General features: G+C 35.8%; 1 protein-coding gene across 3 annotated transcripts; it reads left to right on the top strand.

Annotated features, from left to right (window-relative positions):
• The first annotated feature begins 1437 nt into the window (after window positions 1–1437).
• Window positions 1438–25014, top strand: CCDC34 (coiled-coil domain containing 34). Of its 3 annotated transcripts, XM_007434573.4 has the most exons (8): window positions 1438–1591; window positions 1816–2045; window positions 5028–5157; window positions 8648–8764; window positions 14503–14661; window positions 17213–17354; window positions 18300–18390; window positions 20954–25014. In XM_007434573.4, exons 2-8 carry the CDS (start codon window positions 1831–1833, stop codon window positions 21024–21026), a joined length of 927 nt encoding a protein of 308 aa, XP_007434635.1. In that variant the 5' UTR covers window positions 1438–1591; window positions 1816–1830; the 3' UTR covers window positions 21027–25014. The 3 variants fall into 3 exon arrangements, with proteins under 3 accessions (XP_007434635.1, XP_007434634.1, XP_007434633.1); XM_007434572.3 differs by lacking the exon at window positions 20954–25014 and having other exon boundaries at window positions 8648–8755; window positions 18300–19265; XM_007434571.3 differs by lacking the exon at window positions 20954–25014 and having other exon boundaries at window positions 18300–19264.
• Window positions 25015–25551: the final 537 nt, after the last annotated feature.

Below are 25551 nucleotides of genomic sequence, written 5' to 3'. Positions count from 1 at the left end.
TCCAATCCTTCCAAAGAATGGAACCAGTTGAGAAGAAGCTCTTAACCATAATGTAGCAATTTTAGTGCAGGGTAGACCCAAATGACCGTGGTCTGATCATTGGGCTGTGCACTGAGGTACATGAACCACCAGGAGATTTTTCACCTAAGTGGGTGTGCCCGCGTTTGGGGCATGATATGCCAACACCATCAGTTGGTGTTGCTCCCTTTCTCAAATTTCCAACCGATGTAACAGTTGGTAATAAAAGAGGTGGGACAAAATAAGGTCCAGAATAGTATGAGCAGCAGCATTCTGGGCACTAGAGTCAGGTTGCTGTAGTGGTTAAGGTGCCAGGCTAGAAAGCAGGAGACTGGGTTTTAGTCCTGCCTTAGGCACAAAAGCCCTCTGGGTGACTGTAGGCCAGTCACTCTCAGCCCAGCTAACCTCACAGGGTGGTGGTTGTAGGGAAAATACAGGTGGAAGGAGTATTAGGTATGTTTGCTACCTTGAGTTATGTATAAAAATAATGAAGGGATAAAAAAGTCTAAAAACAAAAAATGAAGGGCAAAGGAAGGCTTCCAGTAAGCCAGCAAACAGGCTGCTACAATAATCCAAAACCATGATCCAACCACAAATTGAGAACTTGGCTGTCTCGATGGTGAGGAACCAATGGAGTAGTTCCAAAGTGTCTTCACGCTTGAGGATTGTTGCATAAGCAGGCGTAACATCTGGCTGAAAGAGGCATCCCTAACAAGGAAGCTGCTGCAGTCCTATTTAAGAAACGTACAAAAACTGCTTCCATAATGACAGAAGACCAGGGCTACCATATATGTACTGCAAAAAGATTCAGACGACCTCTAGAAGACAGCGAAGAGTGCTATCGAGTAATCGTCCAGATTTTCGAAACCTGTATAAGGGAGCTCTTAATCTCCTAAAGTTGGAGAGGCTGGAGGTACAATAGCTGCGGCCGCTTGCCTTATGCTAGCAGAGAATTTCTCTAGCAAAACAATTCTTTTTAGCCCCGTACCGATAGGTGAACGGGAGGCGGGGCTGACGCGGACTTTTTAATTCAGAACCTGAGAGAGATGCACGTGCAGCAGCGCTCGAACGCCATTGTTTCCACATTCCAAGCCCCAGCCTCGCTGAGAACCTAAGCCCTTTGGCTAAGGTTGGGCAGGTCGCGCAAAGCACTCCCGCCAGCTTGACACCCGGTAGTGAAATGAAGATTCGCCTGCAATAGTGACGGAGGCGGCGCATTGTTGAAATAACTCAGCCAGAGATAACTGGAGGGCGAGAGAAGGGCCGGGAGGATTATACAGCCCCACGTGCAATTCTGAGTACTGAACATGTATCAAAGGGCTCTGAGACACCCAGGGAAGGAAGGGTTAAATTAAGGCTTGGTGGTGGGAGGGGTACAAAAGAAGAGAGCCTGGTCCACCCGCTGCGAAAGCGGAGCGGGGACGGGGACGCTCTAGGCGGGCTCCTGATAGCTGGCAGGAGGCGTCTCCGTTGCCATGACATCCGTTGCGCCTGCTGATTGGTGGGGTCAGCTGGGCCGCAGGGACGACTGGGAGCGGAGTAGGCGCTGCGGGTTTAGAAGCGGCGGCCTCAGGTACCGGGGTGGGCCAGCGTCTTTAGAGTCGTTGTTGGGGGAAGGGAAGGCGCGGAGGCTGGGCTGTTGACGGATAAAGGGCGAGCCCCGGAGGTCGAGGCGAGAGGGGTTGAGGAGGTAGCCATAAGTAGGGCGAGGAGAGTCGAGCGTTATTCGAAGCGGAGAGGCGGGGAAGGGGGGGCCGGGAAGACCTCGCGCTCCATTCTCTCGGTCTTTCTTCGCAGGTCCCAGTTACCATCATGCCTACTTCCGAGCCCCCCAGAAGCAGGCGGGAGACAGTCTATTCCTCCCCTGCTAGCTCTGACGACGAGGGGGCCGGGAAGTCTTCCACTTTCTCCCTGATCTCTGAAAGTTTCCATCCAGAGTTATCAGATTTCCACCACGAGGGGCAAGAGGGAGACACAACACCAACTAGCAGGGGGTCGAGCATCCCTCAGAAGATGAAACACGATAGGTAATGTGTCACCCACAGTGCAACTTTCTACTTTTATTAGGCAGTTTCTGGTTAAGCCGTTGGGGGCCCAAGTACTTTGGAAGCCACTGGGATTTATTTATTTATTTATAAACCAAATTTATATCACCGCCCAACTCCCCCACAAGGAGGGACTCTGGACGGTTCACAACCAACAATTTAAAACCAATAAAAACATAAATACAGCATAAAATACAATTATTAAATATGATAAAATCCAAGTGCAGCCTGTGACCAGATAATTATGTTTAATATTTGTGGAAAGCATCTTGTTTATCCAGATGTCCTAAGTGCCACAAACTGCAACGAGGAGTTGTATCACTACTGGCAAAGGCCTAAAAGTCTGCAAAGCTGCTAAATTTTCCCTTGGTTCTTCTCTCTTGTGCAGTGTTGCTGTTTATTGTTGCCCTAATAAAGTGTAAGCAAAGGTACACCAAAGCACTGGAAGTAGCATGTATTATACTCCAAAGTGCATCATAATATTCTTAAATAGCTTGGCTTTGTTTGTGGCATATTTGCCCCCAAGACTAATCTTCACTATTTTACACAGAGATTAGATATTAATTTCTAGAAAAAAATGGTTTCTACTTTATATACTGCATAGGGCCATATTGGACTGAATATGTACATCTTTCAGGTAAATAAAGCTTGGAAATCAAACTTCTTCCCTAGAAATATATTTCTATTTCGTTGTATATTCCTTTTCTATAGAGAAGATGTGTCAAGTTAGAACGTTAAAATGGTCATACCAGTAAATGATAATTGAAAAAAGGCTTAGCGATTACTAAGTATTTTAGGAAATGTCAAAAATGTTATATGCATGTCCTTCACATCCAAGAAAGGTACACACATTAGGTTTTTTGAAAATTGGTCTGGAGGATTGAGTATCCTCCATACTAGACTGCGATACATAAATTGGGATTGAACAAAAGCAGATAACATTGCATGAGTGGTTTGCATAACATTGAAAGTAAATAGTTTTATAAAGATAATTTTGTCCATTTTAGTTACTTGTTAAATATCCATGTTTGGGCTTTTAGTAAATCAAATGAGCCTGGATTAAATAAATACTATTATAAAGACAGTGCTTAGATTAAACAAGCAGGGTTATAAAGGTAAGGAAAACAAAGCTGTTGAGTAACCAGAGCTAAACTGCAAAAATAATAGTCCTGGGATATGGACCACTTTCCTTAAACTGATACTGTACAGTTGTATTGAGACTGCACCTCCAAGAATTCCTGGATAGTTTGGCCAATGGGCCTCTGAAAGGGAGCAGGTTGGGAAGGCTGAAGAAACAGTTGCCTAAAATAGTAATATTTGACAATACTTATCTTTACTATAAGAGGAGAGAGCTTGATATATATTCCTAATGCTTGTAGCAAATGTATGTGTATTAAAAAGAAATAGAAAAATAAATGTACTTGAATTACATTATATTTAACTATATATTATTTTTTTTATCATTTTTAATTTATTTTTAATGTATTTGATGAATTATAGTTACTCATTAACATCATTCATCTAAACTCATTTATTTAAAAACAAGCTCTGTATAGCATTTTTAACTAATTTCCCAACCAAAAAAAAGATGGACAGAAACTTCACTCTTCTTCCTCTCCCCACCCTAAACTGATAACTATTATACTTTTTTAATGATTTAGGGAAACAAATGTTGGTATTCTAACACAAGGCTGCCTCATTTGAAATAGTGTCATGGTGTCATAGTAATGTAATAATTTTATGATCTTCAGTATATTCCTCAAATTAAAATACTGCTTCAGTAGCCATCATGTGTTGACATCATATGCTGCTAATTAATATTTATCTACCATTAAGTCCCAACTTCTATCATGATATTCAGTAGGTCTCTTATCCATACACTGAGAAAACTCAGATATGTTTTACTTTAGCAAGATAGCTATGTTATGTGCTCTGAAACACTTTATCCTTGAACAATTTGCTTCACTGGATATTCCTTTAATAAACTATTAAATGTAGACTTTAATTAACTTAATGCATATGTTGTGGCATCTTTAAAAAGCAAAAGCATACATCTGAATATTGTGGCTGTTTCAAAAAATCCAGGGAACTATGGTAATTATTACATATTCAAGACTAGCAAACAATGTGACATGATAAGATCAGAGCTCATTTTACTATATCATAAAGACCTGTTTAGTAAGTTATAGATCAAATATCCTGATTATTTTTTATAATAATATATATTATTTTAACTAAAATTGAATTTAGGGACCTAGCAATCATTTTCACATATATTGAAAATACGTATTTAGATCAAATCATGAATTTAACAGGTTATATCACTCCTCCCTTCCACCCACTTTAATTATTCATGAAAAATCTATAATCCTGAAATACATGGGCTTGGACTTCTGATATTCTTTGGCATATATTTGAGTATTCTATGTGTGCATTGACTATATTCTAAATTATAGTTTACAGTATATTAATGCAATTCAGAAAAGCCATAACTTCTGTGACCAGTATACACTGAAATAGTTTATTGGAGGAAAGCATTTTCATTTTAACTGAATTTATTAACTATTTATTTAGAAACTATATATTTCTATACACATAGGGAAGAGGAAAGAGAAATCCTGCTGTATGAGTGGAAGTCTGTATAACATTGGATGAAATCTACTAAGGTTACACCAACTTCCGCTCATTCAATAGGATTTCTCACTCTTCCTCCCTGTGTACCACTCAAATCTATTTCCAGAGTCTTCATCCTTCAAAGCAGATTTGTAGGATTGCATGGTGAATGTTGGAGGGAGAGAAACCTGCTCATAAGCAATCAGATCTTTGTATACAGTCCTATAATTATACTAATATTCTAAAGAATTGTTTACGATATTACTTTTGTTTTATTTGAAAACAAAGATTTGTTTTAAAATGGTATTCACAAGCACTACTGCATCTAATTTCTTGTTTGTCAATTCACAGTACGGAACAAATTAAAAATACAAATAAAAAAAATCAGTCGCCTGTTCATACTAATCTCTCACCATGGGAAGAATGGTTCCTTTGCAAAGAGCGAGAACTACGTGCTCGTTTACAAACAAAAGCTCTGGAGGTGAATACATAGCTTATTTTCTTTGTAGTTAACAGACTGTCAGGCATCAAAATGCATATTCCCCCTTTTTTTAAAGACAGATTGTTCTTTATATTTTAGTGACTTTATATTTGTTTTGCTTTTTATTTGCTGACTGTGTCTTGATTCACTTGCTTATTGTGCATATTTTGCTCTGTTGTATTTTATGCTTGATTGAAGCCGGTGCCTACATTTTACTTATCCAACTCCCTCATAATCATTTAAATTTAAAATATTTTTTGTGTAATTAATGCTTTTATTTTATTTTTTTAATGGTTACCTACATCGGTATTTAAGCTTTAATGCATGAAAGAATGTGTGCTATTCACAGGCAAGCCAAAGTATATGATCCAGGATAAGAGATGATTGGCTTTAAGACATGGATATGCTATGCTTTGTTATTGTCATTAAACTGAATTTAGGATTTCAACAATACATTTGTATCCCATTATGACATAACCCCATATCTTCAACTTTACTTTGGGAAAGAGAAAAAAAGGTATATCATGCTAGTTCCCTCCACACTAATTGGTTATCAGTTTAGCTCCTGACTTATTTATTTCTGCTGTGAAGATACTACTTGTTTGAGGTTATTCATATCTTTTATCACTGAGATATGATTGGTTGAACCAAGACATGCTGCTTTATTAACTAACAAAGCTGCATTTTGACACAAATGAAACTTTAAATGCAACCCTTTGCATGAGAAGTAAAAGTATGTTACGGCTGATATATGTTGTGATAAATTGAAGCTTATTACATGACTGAGGTATATGTTGAGCTTTTATCCCTTTCAAAATTCAATTTATTTCTGAAAAGTTTTGTATTAGTACCCTTTTTGCTTATGAATTTACCTTATTCTCTAGTAATATTCAGAACGGTCCCACTTGATTTTTGGAGATAATACAATTCATTTTATTCTCAATATTGTTTCCACTACCTGCATTTCACGATGATTATGTCATCTCAACACCATCTGTGCTCATGGACATTTTTAACTAATCAGTGATTTTTGTATGACTGGGGAAGGGATTTATTGTCATAACTATTATTTTATCTACTTAGTGTAAACCCTCCTGCAGTTTGCCAATTTCTAATTCTAGTCACAGAAGAAAACAAACAGGATTTTTTGGCAAAAAAATGTTGCTTTAAATATTCAGTTCATTATAAAACATACTGAGTAGTCTTTAGCAAGACAGTTTGGCCTAAGCTCAAGCAATAATCTTCCCTAAGTCCAAACCATTGTCGGTAAAGAAATGAGGGTATTGTGGTTCATATGTTTTCTTTGATTTTGTTAAAAATGCTATATGAACTAAGCTACAGTTGGTGAGATCAAACATTGCAGTAAGCCATAAATCATGTTTACAAATCTTAAGGGCTGGGTTCACACAATATGCTAAGCAAAAACCAATTACATTATGACTCAATGTATTATGAAACCCAATCAGTGTCTGCCTCAGTGAGATCTTCATTAGGTCATAATGTTTGAATATAGTCTGTTAATATAGCCAGTAATTGTACAAAGTTTATGATATCACTAAATAATTTCCATTTCACTAGTGTACATGTGTTGGACATTATGCATGCATGCCTCATTCACATATCCTGAGCAGGAATATGGGAAAGAGCAGAAATATTAGATTAGTGGAATGGGCATGCAGAATCTTGCATCCCTCCACACAGGGAACTTGAGCAGGAGATTAACAACAGCAACAACAACTTATTTATGTGGCCACCCATATTGCAGTCAACTCTGGGTGGTGAACAAGCATAACACCTTACATAAAAACAATGCAAAAACAAAGATACCAGGTAAACACTGTGGGGTAATGAGATTAACAGGAGACAAGATATATAAATATCAACCTTTATACTATTTAAAATATACAGAAGGAAAACTTAAATATAAAATATATCTTCAACAATACAAAAGTGACAACAAAGAATATAAATAATATAAATATACCAGACAGCAAGGAATAAGTAGTGAGCCTAAAAAGGTAAAATCAGGAAAGCAGCAAAACAAGTAAGAGGAAGGATACTTCTCTTATACAGAGTTTGCCACCTGTTTCTAATAGTTCACAGCCAAAAACAATCTCTATAGTTAATACTGTTAAAGGTGTAGATCTTGCAAATGTCCAACAAAAACTCAGTCAGGCAAACCAAACACAGATTGGAGTAATAATATCCTGGCCCTAAGGCCTGAAGAAAGAGTAAGTTTTTTAAAGTCTTCAGAAAAGCTAACAGAGCCAGGGTCATCCAAATCTCATCAGGGAGGCTCTTCCACAGGGCAGACATCACAGCAGAGAAGGCATGCCTCCAAGGTCCCATAAGTTGAGGCTTTCACAATAGGGACCTGGAACACTGTAGATTTTGCAGGTTTGCTTACAGAAAGAAGTTTCAATTCAAGGCCCTTCCAGTTGATCAAACATCAGCATCCACAGTGTTCACAAAGGTAATGGCAGCAGTGGTCAGATACCTGAGTATCTGTGGGAACCTTATCTATACTTATCCTGGTGATTTGTTGTGCTCTTCTTGAAAGAAGAAGCAATCAGGAGTTTGATCTGACTATTCAGTGCCTGCACAAACAGGTTTCTGATAGAATTTCGAGGAGAGTTCATCTATCTCAATAGGGGGCATTGATGCCAATATGAGTCCTTGCTCCCCATCAGTCAGAACTAAAGGTAGTATGGCTGGTGTGGGTCTTCTGGGCTGTGTGGCCGTGGTCTTGAAGTCTTGTTTCCTAACGTTTCGCCAGCACCTGTGACCGGCATCTTCAGAGTATGCCGGCCGTGAAAGCCTTCGACAATACACTAAAGGTAGTATGTTTGGCATTGAGGGCTATGGCTCACCTCATGTTCAGTATGTGTATGCACACATTGTATTTTGCAGCTTAAGTCAGTGGGATGACTGAGAAGAAAGGTCAGGGCATTTCCACAGTTTGCAAAAGTTTAGCCCTGCCTTCTGACAAGAAAATGAGGTTAATCTTTTCCTACTGAGTACATTTTTGGGTATCTAGGAGAATGGAACTTCATAGAAAGTCCAGGTGTTCTGAAGAGAAAAAGCATTTGGACATGTGCCTCAAAACATGAATTTCAGCCTGTGGATATTATCTAGAAATGACTGACTTCAATATTTATTGCTTTCACCAAGACAAGCTTAAATTATAGGTTTAGAAGGACAAGGTATTGAAGACACTCATTAACTCTTTTCATTCATGCATCCTCTTACACAACTGTACACTTGTTATTCATCAGAGAAAACTTTATGATAAATTAAACACAGACACCATAACACACACACCATAACAAAACATCTTGTAGCAAAAAGAGATTTCTGGAAGCTATTACTTTCTTACTATAAAATGAATATGTTATGTACTTTGCAGTGAGAACTGTATTTGGATCCAACTTGGCTGTACTTTATGCAAAGCAATCAAGAAGCAAAGAATAATTTCCATCTCTTTTAACAGGAAATGAATCACCAAATGGAGGAAACAAAGGAAAAGCAAGAACGAGAAAGAAAAAGATTAATTGCTGAAGAGAAACACAAGGAGTGGGTCCAGAGAAAAAATGAAGAGGTGAAAAGGGTGAAGAACTTTTTTCTTTCAGTTGTATTTTACATTTGTGACTTGGCAATTAGTATCTGTTTTAATGTGGACCAACATAATATTTTAGTTACCAACCTGTTAAAAACCACTGGAGATTTTTAGTTAGATTTTATTTTAGTAATTCAGCAGGAGTTAATGTTTTCATTCCTCATAGGGTGAAAACATGACCTCTCTTATTCTGTTAATAACAGTAATTAAGATCAATTAATTAACAGTAGACAAACATATATGTGTATTGTATTGTCGAAGGCTTTCACGGCCGGCATACGATGGCTGGTGTGGGTCTTCCGGGCTGTGTGGCCGTGTTCTGGAAGTTTTGTTTCCTAACGTTTCGCCAGCACCTGTGACCGGCATCTTCAGAGTGCAGGAGCACAGACAGGAGCAGTTCTCTCTGTGCCCAGGGTGATGTGACCCTTTTGTGGGTATTTATAGAGATCTGAAGGGGTGGGGTGGGGGGGTTTGGCTGACACCAAAACAAGCAGCCACTCAGTAACCCAACCCCCCCACCCCCCCAATACCCACACAGGTGCTGGCGAAACGTTAGGAAACAAAACTTCCAGAACACGGCCACACAGCCTGGAAGACTCACACCAGCCACCATATATGTGTATTCTCAGAATTAAGTCCCATTTGGTATTGTGAGGACTTTTTTCTAGATAGGATTTCATTCTTAAGGGTTGTCCTTTCCTCTCCCTTTTCTTTTTTATTAAATTATTCTTGTATAATGAAAAGCATATTATTTGATATAGCAGGCTAGAGCTGAGATAGAAAGAAGGAAACAGGAAATAGAATGGAATGGAGTGATTGAAGAAGAGGGACCTTCTTTAGCAGCTTGCTCAGCTTCTGTGCCACAAATGAAGTAAATTCCTAATGGTTAAATAGAAATTCCTGTGGTTTTTTTTTTTTTTTTTTTAACTGTTCTCTTAAGAATACTTGCTTTCTGCTAATGTAATGTTAAAGGTTGTTTAAATTCTGTTATCTGTTGCTTTGAGTTTTAGGTAGGAACAGAGATGAGACTTAAACATAATTTACATAGCTCATAACCAAATAAAAATGATTTGGATTAAATTTTTTATACACTTGCAACTAGTTCAGAATACTCTTCACTGTATATCAGTGTTTCCTAGTCTAAGCAATTTCCAGATGAGTGGAGTTTCAGCCCGCAGAATGCCCCAACCAATTTGGCCATTGCTAAGAATTCTGGGACATGTAGAAGTTGCAAAGTTGGGAAACACGCACTAGATATTGGATATCACTTAAAAATAGGCCAGCTTTCCTCTAGTTATCTGGAACATACATTTATTCAAACTATATGATGGAATTGATCTATTGTGATAACCCATGGTGTAAAATTACCAGAATTTAGAAGTTATAATAGGAATAACAGATTTTTAGGATTTAGGATGAATTTTTTTAAATGTAATACTTATTTTTAGTGCCTAAATCATTTTGTTGATTTAGGAGCATAAATTCTATTCCACATAATATGCTTTGCTCATCAAATTAACAAGTAAGTGATGTAAACATTTAGATTATTCAGAAAATTTCAAAATTACTAATTGAATTTTCTGTTAAATAGCTATGTTTACATTTGTTACAGACATAAGTTGCTGAGCAGTAAGAATTTTTTTTATTTCTTAATTTTTACTAGTATATGAGAAACAGGCAAAAAGAAAATTGAAAATAGAAGGAACCACAGAGGCTATTAATGTGTTTAACTTAGTCTCCTCAGTAGTGTCAAACAGCTAGAAAGAGAGAAACAAACCAGATTAATTGCTTCAAATGTTAACAAGAAAGACTCCACAAAGAAAGCACAGAATTCTTTACTTTTGTGAGAATGGTTGTTGCCTCTGTTGGATCACAAGTGCATTTTGCTTTTGCATTACATTGTATTGCTTATCCTCAGTGTACAAAACCTGAAATGACCTGCTACTCTAATTATCTTATATTAGTGTATTCTTATTGCACATATATTAGAAATCAATGGGTGAGGTGGGGAGCAAACACCATGTCTTGAACATTTTATGTATTCTAAAGAGTAATATTAAATAATTCAAAATGTTCTGTTTTTAGAGAAAAATGCTACATAATACCTACTGATTTTTCTCCAGATGTCATATTTTATAATTAAATTATTAACTTTTAAGTCTGTTGGGTTACAGTAAAAAAATTAATAAACTTCTGAAATGTATCAATAATCCTCTAAATGGAATTCTTAGCAGTAAAATCCTTCCTCAGATTTAGGAAGGTGAGTTCTACAGAGCGTTATATAATTGACAGAGAATGAATGTCCTTCCAGCCTTGTAGTATCAGGTGGTTTGTAATCATAAAAATGCAGTATTCATTACTGTAGTCCTCCCTATCAGTTTATAAACCATGAATATACAACTCAGCATAGTATATATCTATAAAAAATTAGTAAGTCTTGCAAAATAAAATTAATATATGAAATAACTGTTATCAAAACAGGAGCCATTATAGCATGTGAACACATCTAATGAAATAGCATTGCATTTTGAGCATTATATCTCCAGTAATTAGCTGAACACACTAGTTTCTTCCTAATGTCTCACATAGTTTTCCATCGGTGTGAGATAATATTTTGTTGAATTAATTGTATTTTAAATATATAAAAATGTGACATAGAATGCCAAAATGATATTCTATTCATTTATATTAATTCATGACTATTCCAGTTCCTTAACTTAGTGTTATCTTTAACATCTAATTATTTTATCAACACTTTATAAATAGCTGTAATAGTCTTATGTCATTAAGAACATATGAATTTTTCTACTATCATAGGACGTTTTGTGGTACTTAGGACTACCAGCTAACATTTAGGTTTCAGCAAAAGATACTAATATTGCAATTTCTCAAATAATACATCAGACATAAAAATTCATCTGTTGAGTCTACATTCCACATTCTACCCAGGTTGTCCAACAAAAAGGCTGCCTTGCTTTTCTCAAATTTCCCCATTATAATAATTTAGCATGATTATAGGATCAAATTTTACTTTTTGTTTTATCTGATAATAACTCATTTTGAGCTTTGAGAATGGCCCATAGAAGTTGTCCATAAAAAGCTGATATGGACAGTTTAGAAGTCCCTGAAGGCATACTCTGAGATTTAGACCAATATATATTATACCCAGAAAGACTCCAAAACCATCAATTAACTTATTACAGATGTGTAAAATGCCAGCTCTTTTCCAGATCATGCTATCCTTGGGGTAGCTTAGCAGTTTGTGGAAGTAAATCCTTTAAAATAGGTGCAGTTTGAGGTGTCCCAGACATGACATTCCAGATAAAACAGATCTGTTTTAGGGCTCAATCATTCCTGGGACATGTCCATTCACTTCTGGTTCACAGAATTACCTTCCAGAACCTGCTGGACCACCCCAGAATGGCATGGTCCAGAGGGGATTTGGCAGCCAGGCTAAAATTCCAAATGCAAATTTAACAATAAAAAAGAAAAAATTGCTATGTATCTAGTAAACTGTTTTAGGTAAATATACAGCATTTTTAAATTATTTATTTTGGGGAAATTTAATAAAATAAAGAAATAAAGTTCTTCTCACTGTTACATTGTAATTTTGTTGTTTGCTGCCTGTGTGTTGCTGTATTTTCTTTCTGTGGAGGCACTGTAGGTAGACAAATGGAAAAATCAGTTTTGTTAACTGAGGTTTCAGGCTGCTCTTGCTAAATACAAAACACAAACTATGTGCTAGTTTTGGCATGTTCATATGTGCAAAGTTGATGTTTTGGAAAGTAAAAAATATGTGGTGCTGCTGCTGCTTGGTGTTTTACTTTAGAGGCAGTTTACCTCATACATAGGCTGTTTTGGTCTGATGTCAACAGACCAGGTTAATAATCCAAAAAATATATATACATGTCAATTAGGAACAAGCCTCTCAGAAGCCTGTGGCTGAAACTATTGTTGTTATTATCTTCTGTTTCACATGAGTTGTATTGAAATCAATCCAGTGGCAGTTGTTTTTGCTTAGCATAGTAATGTTGTTGTGTTGCAAATACCATGTTTTAATTACTTCAAGTGCAAATTTAATGTTCTCCTTTGTTTAAAAGAGTCATCATTTAGGGCAATCTTGCTGCAGATTGATATAGCGTGGACTACTGGGTATGGGGATTTGTTTTGAGTTCCCATTATTTGTTATGGTAGAATCTTTAAAATGGTTTGAGTGCTTGTTTCTTTTTTTGAAGAGTTATTAAAAGTTTTAACCATAATAGTAAAAGATAATACAAACAAAAAAGAAAAATAAAGAGAGTAAAAGGTGCAAGAAAGAAAAAAAAAGAAAAAAACCACCCTCATCATGACAAGTATAAACAGTTTCACTATCTCTTCACCTCCTCTTAATTAACAGATATAAAACTCTTCATCCAGTAACTCATCTCTTAACTATAGGCAAGTTCAATAAACATCTTTTCCAATCCAGGTATCAGCAAAAAGTCCAAACAGAGCCTCAAGATAATAACATTAGTTAACAAATATAAAACTCATCATTCCATATCTCAACTCTTAACTGTAAGCAAATCTAGTGCACGTTTTTCCAGTCCAGATGTCAACAAGCCCAGAAAGAACAACCCAAAATAACATGTCCCATTTTAACCCTGATCAAATAAGCCAACTATGTTCCTTCCTTTTGCATAAAACAATCTTGCTCTTTAATCCATTCAAATGATTATTGATCCTTGTCTCGAATTTCTTCAGAACTTTAACAAGCATCTTTTGTAAGTCCAGCAAGAAGAAATTATTTCAACTGCTTTCTGGGATTGGCATTTTTATTTCCTTCTTAATTTTTAAAGCCTCATCCAATTTTTTTTTTTTTTTGGTATATTCAATGGCAAATTCTTGTTCACTTTGTTCTCCACAATCATGTCAGATAAGGTTTGTTGCAAATCTTTTTTTCTGTAATAGCTTCTTCTGGGAACAAACTGTACATAAGAACACACAATATAGCTGATATTGTTGATTCAAGGTCCTGGTGCAATTCCTCAAAAATATCTTTGAACACTATTTTAAATTGCTTATCTTGTTATGTCTCCAATATCGAAAATAATTTTTCTTTCCCACAAAAATGCATTTATTCTTTAAAATTAATTTCTAAGTCTTAATATTCAAAGTTAAATATTCCAACATTTACTGAGCCCTTAATCCGTTTAAAACTTTCTATAGCCAAAACCTTGTCTTGCTTTTTGCTGATTATTTTAAATTCTTAAAGCTTATAAAGATATAGTTTCATTTTCTTATATTAAGGATTGAAGGCACTCACCTGGTGTTTCCAACCTTTTCATTTTGAAGGTATCTAACTTCTTTAAAGCAATTAATAGGCAATTTCCTAAAGTGGTTAGCAAAGGAAGTGCTTAGTGTCCTTTGAAGGCTCTGACTCTGGCTGGAGCAAGAATGAAAATTCCCTCGTCTCCCGGTTCTCCCACCCTCCGGAGACCACTGCCTTGCAGTCTTCTCATGAGAAGCAACCATATGGAGCACAATGTGGACAATCTGGCATCTGCTCTTTCTCTAGAGAGGGTTAAAGAAGCTGATATACTTGTCAGCTCTTTGTTCTTAGCAGCAATCATCAGCTCCACTTTTTGCAGAGCCATCTTCAGTTTGCATTATTGAATACCTAAGACATCAAGAACATATATTTTTTTCTGACTAATAATATTTTCTAAAATAATTAATACTGTCTGCAGGAAAAGAAAGAAAGACAGCGTAAGCTCAAAAGAGAAATGAGAGAAAAAGCAATGAAAGAGCTTGAGAGAGTACAGTCAAAGGAAAGAGCAAAAGTAATGTATCAGGAATGGTTGAAGAAAAAGAACACTGAAGATCTTCAAAAAAAGAAAGAAGAAAAAGTAAGTTTAACTTAACTTTTATTTGAAGAGAACCTATAGCTGAACTTTCTTTTTTGATGTAAGTTATTAACATAAAAAAAATGAATGCGTTTCTTCCTGTTCATACTGGCTAATGACAATTGGATCTTGTTTCTTAGGCTTTACCATTTGGCGTAACTTGTGGTGCCTTTATCTCAATAATATTAGTCATTTTTTTCTTGCAACATGCAGATACTGCTAACATAGTGCATGATCTCTTCTCATATTTGTGCAAAATTGCTATCTGGCTGACTTTGCAACAGAAGTAATGAGTGATAAATGTGTGTGTGTGTGTGTGTGTGTGTAGATAATCCACATCCTACAAATCCAGCCATGCATGGAATAAGGAACAAATACAGTTAGATTTAATGAGTTGCATCTGTTCATTTTCCAGCTACCCTACATAATTCAATTGTTACCAGCAGTTACATAAAAATAGCAGGATTTTTAAAAACAGATATATTTTTTTGCTCAGTTGTAACAATTCTGATCAATTATTATTCCTAAATTTTGAAGATACACTCTGTAAATATTGATATTGGTAGAGTGGTATGTAGTTCGGAAGAATACACAAGGGTACAGTGATTTATACACTGGTTTTACCGAGTTGTATCCAAGTTGCAGAGATATATAGCTGGAAGAAGCAAACTTTTGGGTGGTTTGAAATGTTGTGATATGCAGTATGCCATTGGGCAGCTTGCCTTTTCACAAAAAGCTGCTATTGTGGTCACAGTAGTTTTTTGGGGGGGAGGGGGAACTACCACAAAACAAATAGGTGAGGCTGCTGTCTACCAACCAGTTTACTTTTAATTTTTTTCTGAGCAGGGGAATATTTCCGAAGTATGTTAAAGCTATTTTTTAAGAATGCCTATGAGACCTATAAATAAAAATGTTAGAGTATTCAATTTACTTTGAAATATACCAGCTTCCCATTTCAGGAATCTTTTAAAACATAGGACAGGTGAGGCACTTGTAAGGAGCAAGAGAAATATCTGGATATTGGGTCCCATATCCCTGTTATGTCATATTCTTCTTACAACCCCCTCTTTATATACATCATGTTCACTGAACCCAATTTACACTCCTGACTTTGGCTTTTAATCTCTTTTCAAACCTAAGACTGAAGCACATAAAAATCTCCTCTCTCCACAGTTGTGAGGTATGGGGAAAGGATGTTTTCAGTGATGACGTAACACTTGTAGAATATTTTTCCCACAACAATTCATTTTGCATATTTGTCAGTATCATTTTAGCACCGAGAAGGGGTTTTATATACATGTTAATCTAGGCTTTCTAATATGAGTTGCCTTTGAGGTCTTTTTACGCTATATTCATTTATTACTGAATTTTAAATTGTTATTGTATATTTTGTCCTGAAATATCTGTTACAGTGTGGCCAATAACTAATGTGAGTAAAATGACTAACCAGTTAAGTAAAAGAGTAGCTGAAATAATAATTTTATATACATGTACACACATTCATTATGCTATTCCCTCTCAGACAAATTGGTGAAAAGACCAAAAAGATTATAGCTGGGTGGAGTTGAATTACTCAGAAAGGGATGAGAAGTTTAAAGAACATAAGGTAGTGCGTGGTCATGGAAGAAACAAGGATTTTTTGCAAGGATTCATGTATTCATCAACTCTACTCCAGAAGATCAGACCACCTTCTTTTAGACTTAGCTTTTCCTTCCCTATTCTGTTATTTTTGCAAACACAGTATCATGTTTTTAAAAATTCCATTCATTAAGTTATGCTTTTTACTTTATATTCTTCTTACATTCCAAATTGCAGTATTTCATATGCCATGCTCATCATCAATACATGCAGCCATGAATATTAACCTCCACTGAGGCTTTCACAAAACTTTGTTTATCTATAAAAAGTATATGGCTGCCCAACTTGAACAGTGCAGCTCTGGGTAGCTTATAATAGAAAACAAACCAAGATAAAAACAAAAGTGAGTTAATCAATTTTTAATAAGAAAAAGAAAAGGTAGACTGGGTTGTTAGGGTAAGTTACACCCATGGCACACACAGGATTCCCTGCTAGTATGTAAGGACAAAATACTGATAGGTTTTGGCAGATTTTGCTAGCACGTCATAGACCAACTAAGCCCAATTCTATCCTAAGCTTGCTCACATGTTATGCAAGCCAGCATCTCTAATCTAAAGATTACCTCAGCATACTGCTGCCTTTGTCCCACCAGCTAGAAGGTAGATCCTGTGTATTGATATACTCAGAATAATGATTAAATTGTAAATGTATTGCTGAATTTAGATCTGGTCTGGAAGATTTAAGCTCACTATAGTATATTCTGTTACAAACACCTTTAAACCTTTTTAATTTCAATGTGAGAATTAAACATGTGCTTAAATATCCAGTTCAGGTCAGCATGACTTAAAAATGTAACTATAATCAGATTGTTCCTAGAGCAGTCAATTGCCTTGGTGAAGGAAATTTTTGCAAGTTGCTAGTAGAAGGCACTTTGTATTTAGACTTTGTTACATACCTGTTACCTTTCCTTTTGCAGGACAAGGAAAAGCTACGGGAAGCTGAATTACAGGAGAAAAAGGAAAAATCAGAGAGGATGTTCAAAGAATGGCTGCACAATTCTAAAAACAAGCCCCGCCCAGCATCAGCTGGCTATGCCTATGTTAATGGGAAACTTGCAAGTTTGTATCAGTAACTAGTCAACTATAGCACAATAGCTCCTCAACTTGTATAGAAATGTTGATTTTCAGAAGTTTTCTTTAAAATGTTAATGAGCTAGGTGGTAAATGTTTTGGATGTGAAGATGCATTAAATGCCAAGGCAGGCCTTCAGGGCACACTTAACTGCAAACAGGTGACCTCATATGTACCCATACCATACTTACATACATTTTCACACACAAATATATCCTTGACTTCAGCATTCATATATATGCACACAAATCATTTCCCAGCATATACTTTGCATATACATGAATACTACAACTCCACAGCCGTACCAAGATAGGATCATACAATAACATATGCCTACAGTTATAGAAAGCTTTGCTTCCTTGTTGAAAGTAGATTAAAATATGTCATTGTATTGCTGTTGCCAGTGAAAACATTTTTTTATCCTCCTGGTCTAAGAAGAAAAAGGGAACCGTAGAGGTTTCTTTCTCATTCCAGTGAAGAACACTAGATAGTATCATGCAGCCTATCAATTAAATGATTAGTGGATTGCCTGGGACCAACCAGGCTAGGGGTGGAGATATATTACAAAATCTCAGAGAAAGGACAGATGCAGCTGAAGAAGATATGATGGTTTCTTGTTTGCTAAACAATATAAAAATGTGTGTACATATTATAAGTGCTGCTGCCATGAAAGTAAATCCTGATTAATATTGGAAAGGAATTGTGCAACTTATAGACTAGTGCTGAAAGGAGTATTAATGGCTTTAGGTAAATAAGACTTTTTTTTTAAAGTGCAATTTTATGCAAAATAATACAGTCAAGAAAAGCTCTTTAAATCTTCAAGTTATCATGTCTTAGTATCAAATAATTTATAATTCATTATTTTCTTCAGTTTGAAGATAAAGTTTAGCATACATACTAGTTCTTAACTGTGTTGCTTTCTAAACATTTCAGCATATCCAGATGGAAATGCCTATCCAGCTCCAGCCTTTTACAACCCCATACCTTGGAAACCAATTCCTGTGCCTCCTCCTAAGGAAGAGAAGTATGTTTCAGTGAAGAAAAATAAGAGGCCTATATCCAGTCAAACATGTAGATCTTCTTCAATGCTTTTTCAGAAATCCAGGAATAATATTTATCTTGGGTCATTATACAGAATTCAGAAATAGCATAGGGATATTGTAAATAATATTACTGAAGTTTAAAGTGTTATTAAGTGTGACATGTAAGCATCTATGATTTCTTAGCTTTTGATATTTTTTTTTTCATTGTTAAAATAAGGCGCCTAGTAGAAAATAAATATTATAATATTTGCATTTTAGATATAATGTCCTGTGAGCCATATCTTAATATTAAATACCTTAAATATTATATTTACATATACAACTTCTCTAGCTTTTGTGCTTTTTTTGAGCTAGATAATGTTAGGAGGTCACCACAGTGCAGTGGAAAAGTAAGTTGTGACTCAAAGCTAACAATAAGGTTTTGCATTTTAAATCCATTTGGGCCTATAAAGCCAATTCACTGAGTTGGGTTTTATCTAGCTATGCTTATAAAACTAATTTGCGGAGTATGGAGTTTGAGAATATTTTAATACCGCTTTATTGCTTTGTGAAATGTGTCCCTTTACTATGAAATAATTGACATGTGTTATATTGCAGCTGTAGTACATTTTCTGTTCGTTTTAGTTTTTCTGATAATACTATTCCTTTATGGTAGCTAAATGTATAAGTAATAGAATATTTATTTTAAACCTTAAGCTAACAGAAGGAATAGGATTTCTTTATAAACTTTATTTGCACTTGCCAGTAAATACAATTTGTAATTTCTAAATAAAGGTTTTATTTTCTGTTTCATGTTTTAAAAACAATTATATAAGGAATAAAATAAACTGTTACAAGACTAATGATTCTCATTAATGGCTTATAAAATATAATACATTTCAAAGGATAAAGTTGTTGATAATAGATAAGCAGTAACTACATCTTCTATATATACATTTTAAAGTAAGGAGAAAGCTTATAATAATAATATAATACACAACCGAAGTAGATTTAGCTATAATGTATTTATCAGTACCGAGGAGAAACTATGGTATAGTCATAATTTAAAAGCAAGGGCTGTTTATCCAGACATGCTTTCCAAATATTCTATAGAGAAGAAGTCACTGCAACAGTGCCTGATAAATAAGATGAAAATTGTTTTATAGAACGTTTTCACACATTTTAAAAACTTGTGATGGAAATAGATACAAAAGGAATCAAACATCTATGAACAGAAAGAAATACAATTTCTGATACAATTGGGTGACGCCAACATTACTAGAAAATTGATTATATTTACAATTATATCCCATTTGGCATTAGCCAGAAATCCTCCTTTGCATGCATATTTGGAGATTTTGAATATTACAGTATGTCTGTTCAAACATTTACACAGAAACCTTGGCGAGCCAGGCCATTTTTATAATGTCTGAAGAATAATTTTAGCAATCTTTTTTTTCTTAATGACCTGAAAGAGGCTTATTTCATCATATTTTGAGTAACCAAACAAGTATAATTTTTGAAATTACTAGAGCTATAATCCTTTTTCTACACATTTTCTGTTCTTATAGAAGATATTGCATCAGTCATTTAAACAGAGACTCTTGTAGAGAAAATACTTAGAAATGAATCATGGATGAATTCAGTTTGAATCTCATCAGCATACCCAGTTTTTTAATTGCATCAGACATCAAGTTTGACAGAGTTGAATCTATTCACAAATGTTTATGCTCTGTGTTGTCTCCAGATGTTATGGGTATTTTTTAAATTGCCTTGAAGAACATGGTGAATGGCTGCATCCAAATTGCCCTTTTGTAAACACAGCTGACGGCAGTAATTCCAGTGGTGTTGGGTGGTTGGGTCAAACATGATTTCCCACAATGCCTCTAAAATCAAATAACTTCAGGCTATTGTGGAAACTGCTCAGCTATCAAATGCTCTTTTCAGGACTACAGAACTAAATAAGACAGGCAATGCAAAATGTTACGCCTCAAGCAGTTGCTCAAGAGTGCCTCACATTGGCATAGGCCCTAAATGTATGCATTACCTCTGCATCTTTTACTGCTTTTCCTTGACTGTTTACTGGGTGATTTCAAATATGTCAAGATGTATAACCTTTTTATTTTAATAAATACCTGTAATTGTAAGGTAATGACTATTTTCAGAGAAAACTACAATTGCTGAAGTTATTAGCTTCTTTGTATTGAACTGATGTACCTCATTCATCTTATATCCTATGAATTCTGAGGAAGATTATGCTGACAATATAGCATACCACACTCAGCTCAACAGTGCTCTGGCATTCTATTAAAGAAGCATGATTGTGCTATGGAAAAAAATGGGCATAAAGAGCTTGTAAACCAGGCTCCCAAACACTGTGGGCATAAGCACTCCCAGCAGATCTTCAAGGGCCAATCCAATCTATAATACATGGCTTGCTTAGGTAGTGTTACTGGTAATTATTGTAAAATAATTTTAAGTGATACTTTTATCATATATGTTAAGTGGGGATTGTTATGCTTATTCTCTTATCTTACTCACTGAATCTGGTCTTTGTAATTGCAGAGTTTCAACCCAAGTCCGTCTGTTTGGGAATGGTGAAGACAAGAACAGTGAACCTAAGGCTGTTAGTCATTAATTCCTCTGCTTTCCTTTCCTAGCATTCATGAAATGCATGAAATAAACAGAAGGCATAGCACAGCATTACTGTGAGAGGTAGTATTGATGGGAATGTAGATGGGGGGTGCAAAGTTAGAGACAATATTAGTTATTCTTTTCCATTGAGTACAACTTAAGAAGGAAATACTTTGTTCATCCGAGTTATTTCTTCCCCATGTCTGAAGCTATGAAACAGTTTCTCCTTTGTTTTAGTATTACTGAGTCTGGGAGGAAGCAAAATAACCATGAACCATGTGATCTAACCAATCAGTATATGTATGAAATATGCATGCATCTGCATTGTATGCTAATTGTGGCTAAAGGGATATGTTTTTCTGCATTGCATAATGTATAATTAGCAATTCTCTCTAAAGCTTCCTTTCAAATCACTGAAGGGCTTAGGAGAATGCTGCAAAATGCCAAGATGAATAAGAATGAAAATGTTAAAAGGAAGCTTATGTACAGGATTAAGAATTATCAGTTAGTCCTTTATTAATTCTATTGCCAGTGGCTTTAGTTGAAAAAATGCATCACAAAATTCTAGCCCAAATTTATTCTGTTAATGTCTTTTCATGCTTTCAGTGATAATTTATTTCAGGTTAAAACATTTAAAATAAGAGTATCAAGAGGAACGTAATCTTAGATAAGAGATTAGTGATTAAGACAGCAGCTGAATCAGTCAGTTACATTAAACGCTATTAAGAGCTAAAGAAAAAGATTGTTTTGGCTTCTAAAAACCAATGGAATTTGCTTAGAATAGTGGTCATGAAGAATGAATGCCACAGATGGAGTAGCCGTGCCATAACAGCTGTATTTCTGAGAGCCCACAGAAATTTTAACCTTCTTATACTGTTCCTACTGAGCATATAAGTGCACATAATCCTTCCACTGTAGCCCTGTTCCCATTTTCATTATGAGAAATGCTGAACATGGGAGTACTCGGAATAACTCCCCATGAATATCAGCCAAATTAGATCAGATGCTGCAGATGTGTACATTTAACGAGAACAGATGCAAAAGCCAAATTGGGTTGGCTTGCATGGGAGCTAAAATTGTTATGATGCAGGATTGTGGCTCAAATGAAAGCTAATGATGAATAAGTTTCTGTGCTGCAAATATTTACACTCAACACATGGGTGCCTGAAGCAGTTGGTATTATTATGATGATTTTGGCAGTAGGGTTATGCACTGAATATTCATGACTGTTCAAATAGGGCTTATAACATCAGGTAATTTCCTCTGGATGGAGAGAAAACTGGATTTACAGCACCTTTTATATGGCTATGGCTGCTTTATTTGGCATTTATTGATTTTTTGAATCTATTTACACATTTGTAAGCTTTATATCCTACTTTTTCTCTAAAAGTTCATGTCAGTGTACTTGCTCCAATTTTCCTTACAGCAATAACCCTGTGGAGTAGGTTGGGCTGAGAGCAGTGATTAGCCCAAAGCCACATAGCTTCTCTGATATAAGACAGATTTGAACATGGGTCTCCGCAGGCCTATTCCAATACATTTAACTCCACAGTAAAAAGCAAACAAACAAAAATGAAGAAGGGAATAAGGTATTTTGGAAGGTGTAGGAAATTTTCAAATGGTAGACTGAATTATATAGGAGAGAAATTTCAGACACAAAAGGTTATACTTTGCCTTTTCAAGATAGCCTCCCACATCACTTTCCCAGGAGTTGCAGTATACGAAATACAATATTGTATGAAATGGTTGAGACATATTTAAAATTAAGTAAAACACACATTATTTCAAATTCCCACACATCTAACAAGAAATAAGTTAGAAATCATCACATATTGAACACCGTATTCCTCAGGCTATGTTTGTTGGTAACATAATATAGGGTCTGGATTCTCAGGAACCCAGAAAATGTGATTAAGCCAGTAAGCAGGCTAATGTCATTTGCCCACTAGCAACTGTGAGTATCTTCTACAGTCACACAACTATCACTGTGCCAAAATAACTAACGAAGAACAGGTTTTATACCACTTCAGTGATGGCTGGGTGATGTCATGAAGATGGTATAAGTCATTAGTGAAGAACAGTCCTCCGTGGGCTCTGTGAATGTAGCCCATCTTTACTTTGGCAAGTGTCGGGTAGCGTAGGGGGGAAAAAAAAAAACAACCACCTTGATTGCTTGAATTACAATCAAGTCTTGTCTAGAAGTGACTATAAAGTCCCTAAATTTGTCTATATTCACAATCTCTAAGAATTATATATATATAAATAACATATATATATCCCACTCTAGATATGTTTAGCATAGTAATCATGACTCCTATATTTTTTAAATATAAGGAGCTAATGTATTAGTCCTCCTACAATTAAGCCTACAGTAATTTGTTTAGAAATTACTGAGCATAGCAAGGTTGTGGTCCTAATAAAACCTATCACTGACAGTTTTGAAATATCTCTTGGTGCTATTTTAAAGACTATATCTTTAAATCTTACCTTGACAGTTTAATTTGCACTATCCAAAATATAATAGGTGTTTATTCTTAAACAAACAACCCTATGTTGATGCAAACACACTTTAAAATTAGAGAAGGCAGTACTAAGATACCACACTATCTGAGATTTTCTCTGCTCCAACAATTCTATACCAGTAGAGGAGGGGAGAGGAGGGCCAGGTTAAAAATGGATCTTTTTCTGCATATTTAATGTTATCTTTGCCTTCAAATGTCCTTGGGAGAGAGGTATTATTCTGCTTTGCTTGTCGAATGTGTTGCATCTAGAAAGATAAATCTCTAAAAATAGCAACTTCAAAATGAAAGCTCTTGAACAATCTTATCTATGGCATTACAAATGCAGTTTTATACCTTCCTGAATAAGGTTTTAGGCAAGATTGGTCATGAGTGTACATGTTAGTTTCAGTTCAGTCAACATAATGTTCTGATGAATAGAAGAAGAAAAGTATTACTTAGTTGGCTTCCAAAATGATACAAGGCATACATCTGAAACTTTGTTTTAAGATGAAATATTGAAAAAAGTGTTGTTGGTTTAAAATAAAGTAATCCAAATAATTCTAAATTCTAGCTAAAAGAAATTGTTTAAACAGGCAGAAATTTTGGAAGTGTGATATTGGTGTAATGCTACCATAAGATTTGTTGAAAGTCTTCCTGTTTGCCCAGAATCTTCAGTCTTAAACATGTATTTAAAGACTGGAAAAAAGGATATGTCTTTATAATTATTAACTGTCATATGCAAGTGGCAGTATCTCCCAGCTTTGTCAGTGGGTAGGATAGCAGGCTTTTACTCTTGATTTTATTTTATTTTATTTTTATTTATTTATTTTATTTATTATTAAATTTATTTTTGCTTTGCACATAGCCTTTAAAGAGGGAGGTAAAGACAAGAAAGATCCAGCTGCAAACCTGCTTTGTGAGGAATCTAACAGAAGTCAAAGTCCCCATAGAAGAGAATATATGTAGCTCAGGATTGAACTGTGGCATCCTTGGCACTCTCTTAAGCTTGGTTGTTTGCTTGCAGATGTTTCATTACCCAACTAGGTAACATCATCTGTGCTAGTGATGTTTGCTCCCTATTTATATACAATAGCTTGCCCTGCCAGTGTTGGTGGGGGTGTGGTTTTCTCCTTGGTAGTTCCTTGATTAGGGTATTGTGTAAGGACTGTAACAGTCACTATGTAGGACAGACAGAAGACTAGCAGAGCGCATCCATGAATACCAACTGGCAGTCAGAAGACACAATGAAAAGCAAACCCAATTTCAACTGGGAAACTGAGCATCCTAGATCAAACCAAATCCAAAAATCTTAGGGAATTCCTGGAAGCTTGGCATTCAGACAGATCAGCCATCAGTAGACACATAGAAATAAACCATATTTACACATATTCAAAAAGCTAAGAAGGAAACAAAAAGACCAGAACACATCCTCTCTAGCAGCCAACACCCATATAATCAGGGATTAACACCAGGCAAACAAGGAGAAAACAATACCCTAATCAAGGGACTGCCAAAGAAAAAACCATACCTCCACCAACATTGGCAGGGGAAGCTACTGTATATAAACAGGGAGCAAACCCCACACTTGCTAGCACTGATGATGTTACCTAGTTGGGTAATGAAATGTCTGCAAGCAAACAACCAAGCTCAGAGAGCCTGAAGGACTCCAAATGTCAAAGTGCAGCTCTCCCCTGTTGCATCCTAATGTCACTCCTCCAGAGTACTGTGTGGGTTTGCACCAGTTGCTGTTTTATGGAATTGCATGGGATTTTTTTTTACATTGCTGGTCTCTTGGCATTGAGACTAGCGAAGGGAGGTGCAGTGGTTGTTGGTGAGCTGCTTGTAAGATAGTAGCCTTTGTTAGACAAGTTTGTCAGATGCATTTAAAGGAAGAAAAATCAACTAATGATTAACTGAGCATGTCTTGCACAGACTTGCCCATTTCAAGCCAATGAGACTGGAGATGCGGACAAGCCTCCCACTTGGGATCTTGTTGTCAGAATTGGAAATGGGGAGGGGATAGATCAT

Source organism: Python bivittatus, unplaced genomic scaffold (genome assembly GCF_059951505.1).
Source record: "Python bivittatus isolate LINGU-HERP-01145 unplaced genomic scaffold, Pbiv_v1 ctg000480_np1212, whole genome shotgun sequence".
NCBI lineage: Eukaryota > Metazoa > Chordata > Lepidosauria > Squamata > Pythonidae > Python > Python bivittatus.
The sequence above is the reverse complement of the archived record's forward strand: the minus strand, read 5'-3'. Positions and strand labels throughout refer to the sequence as shown.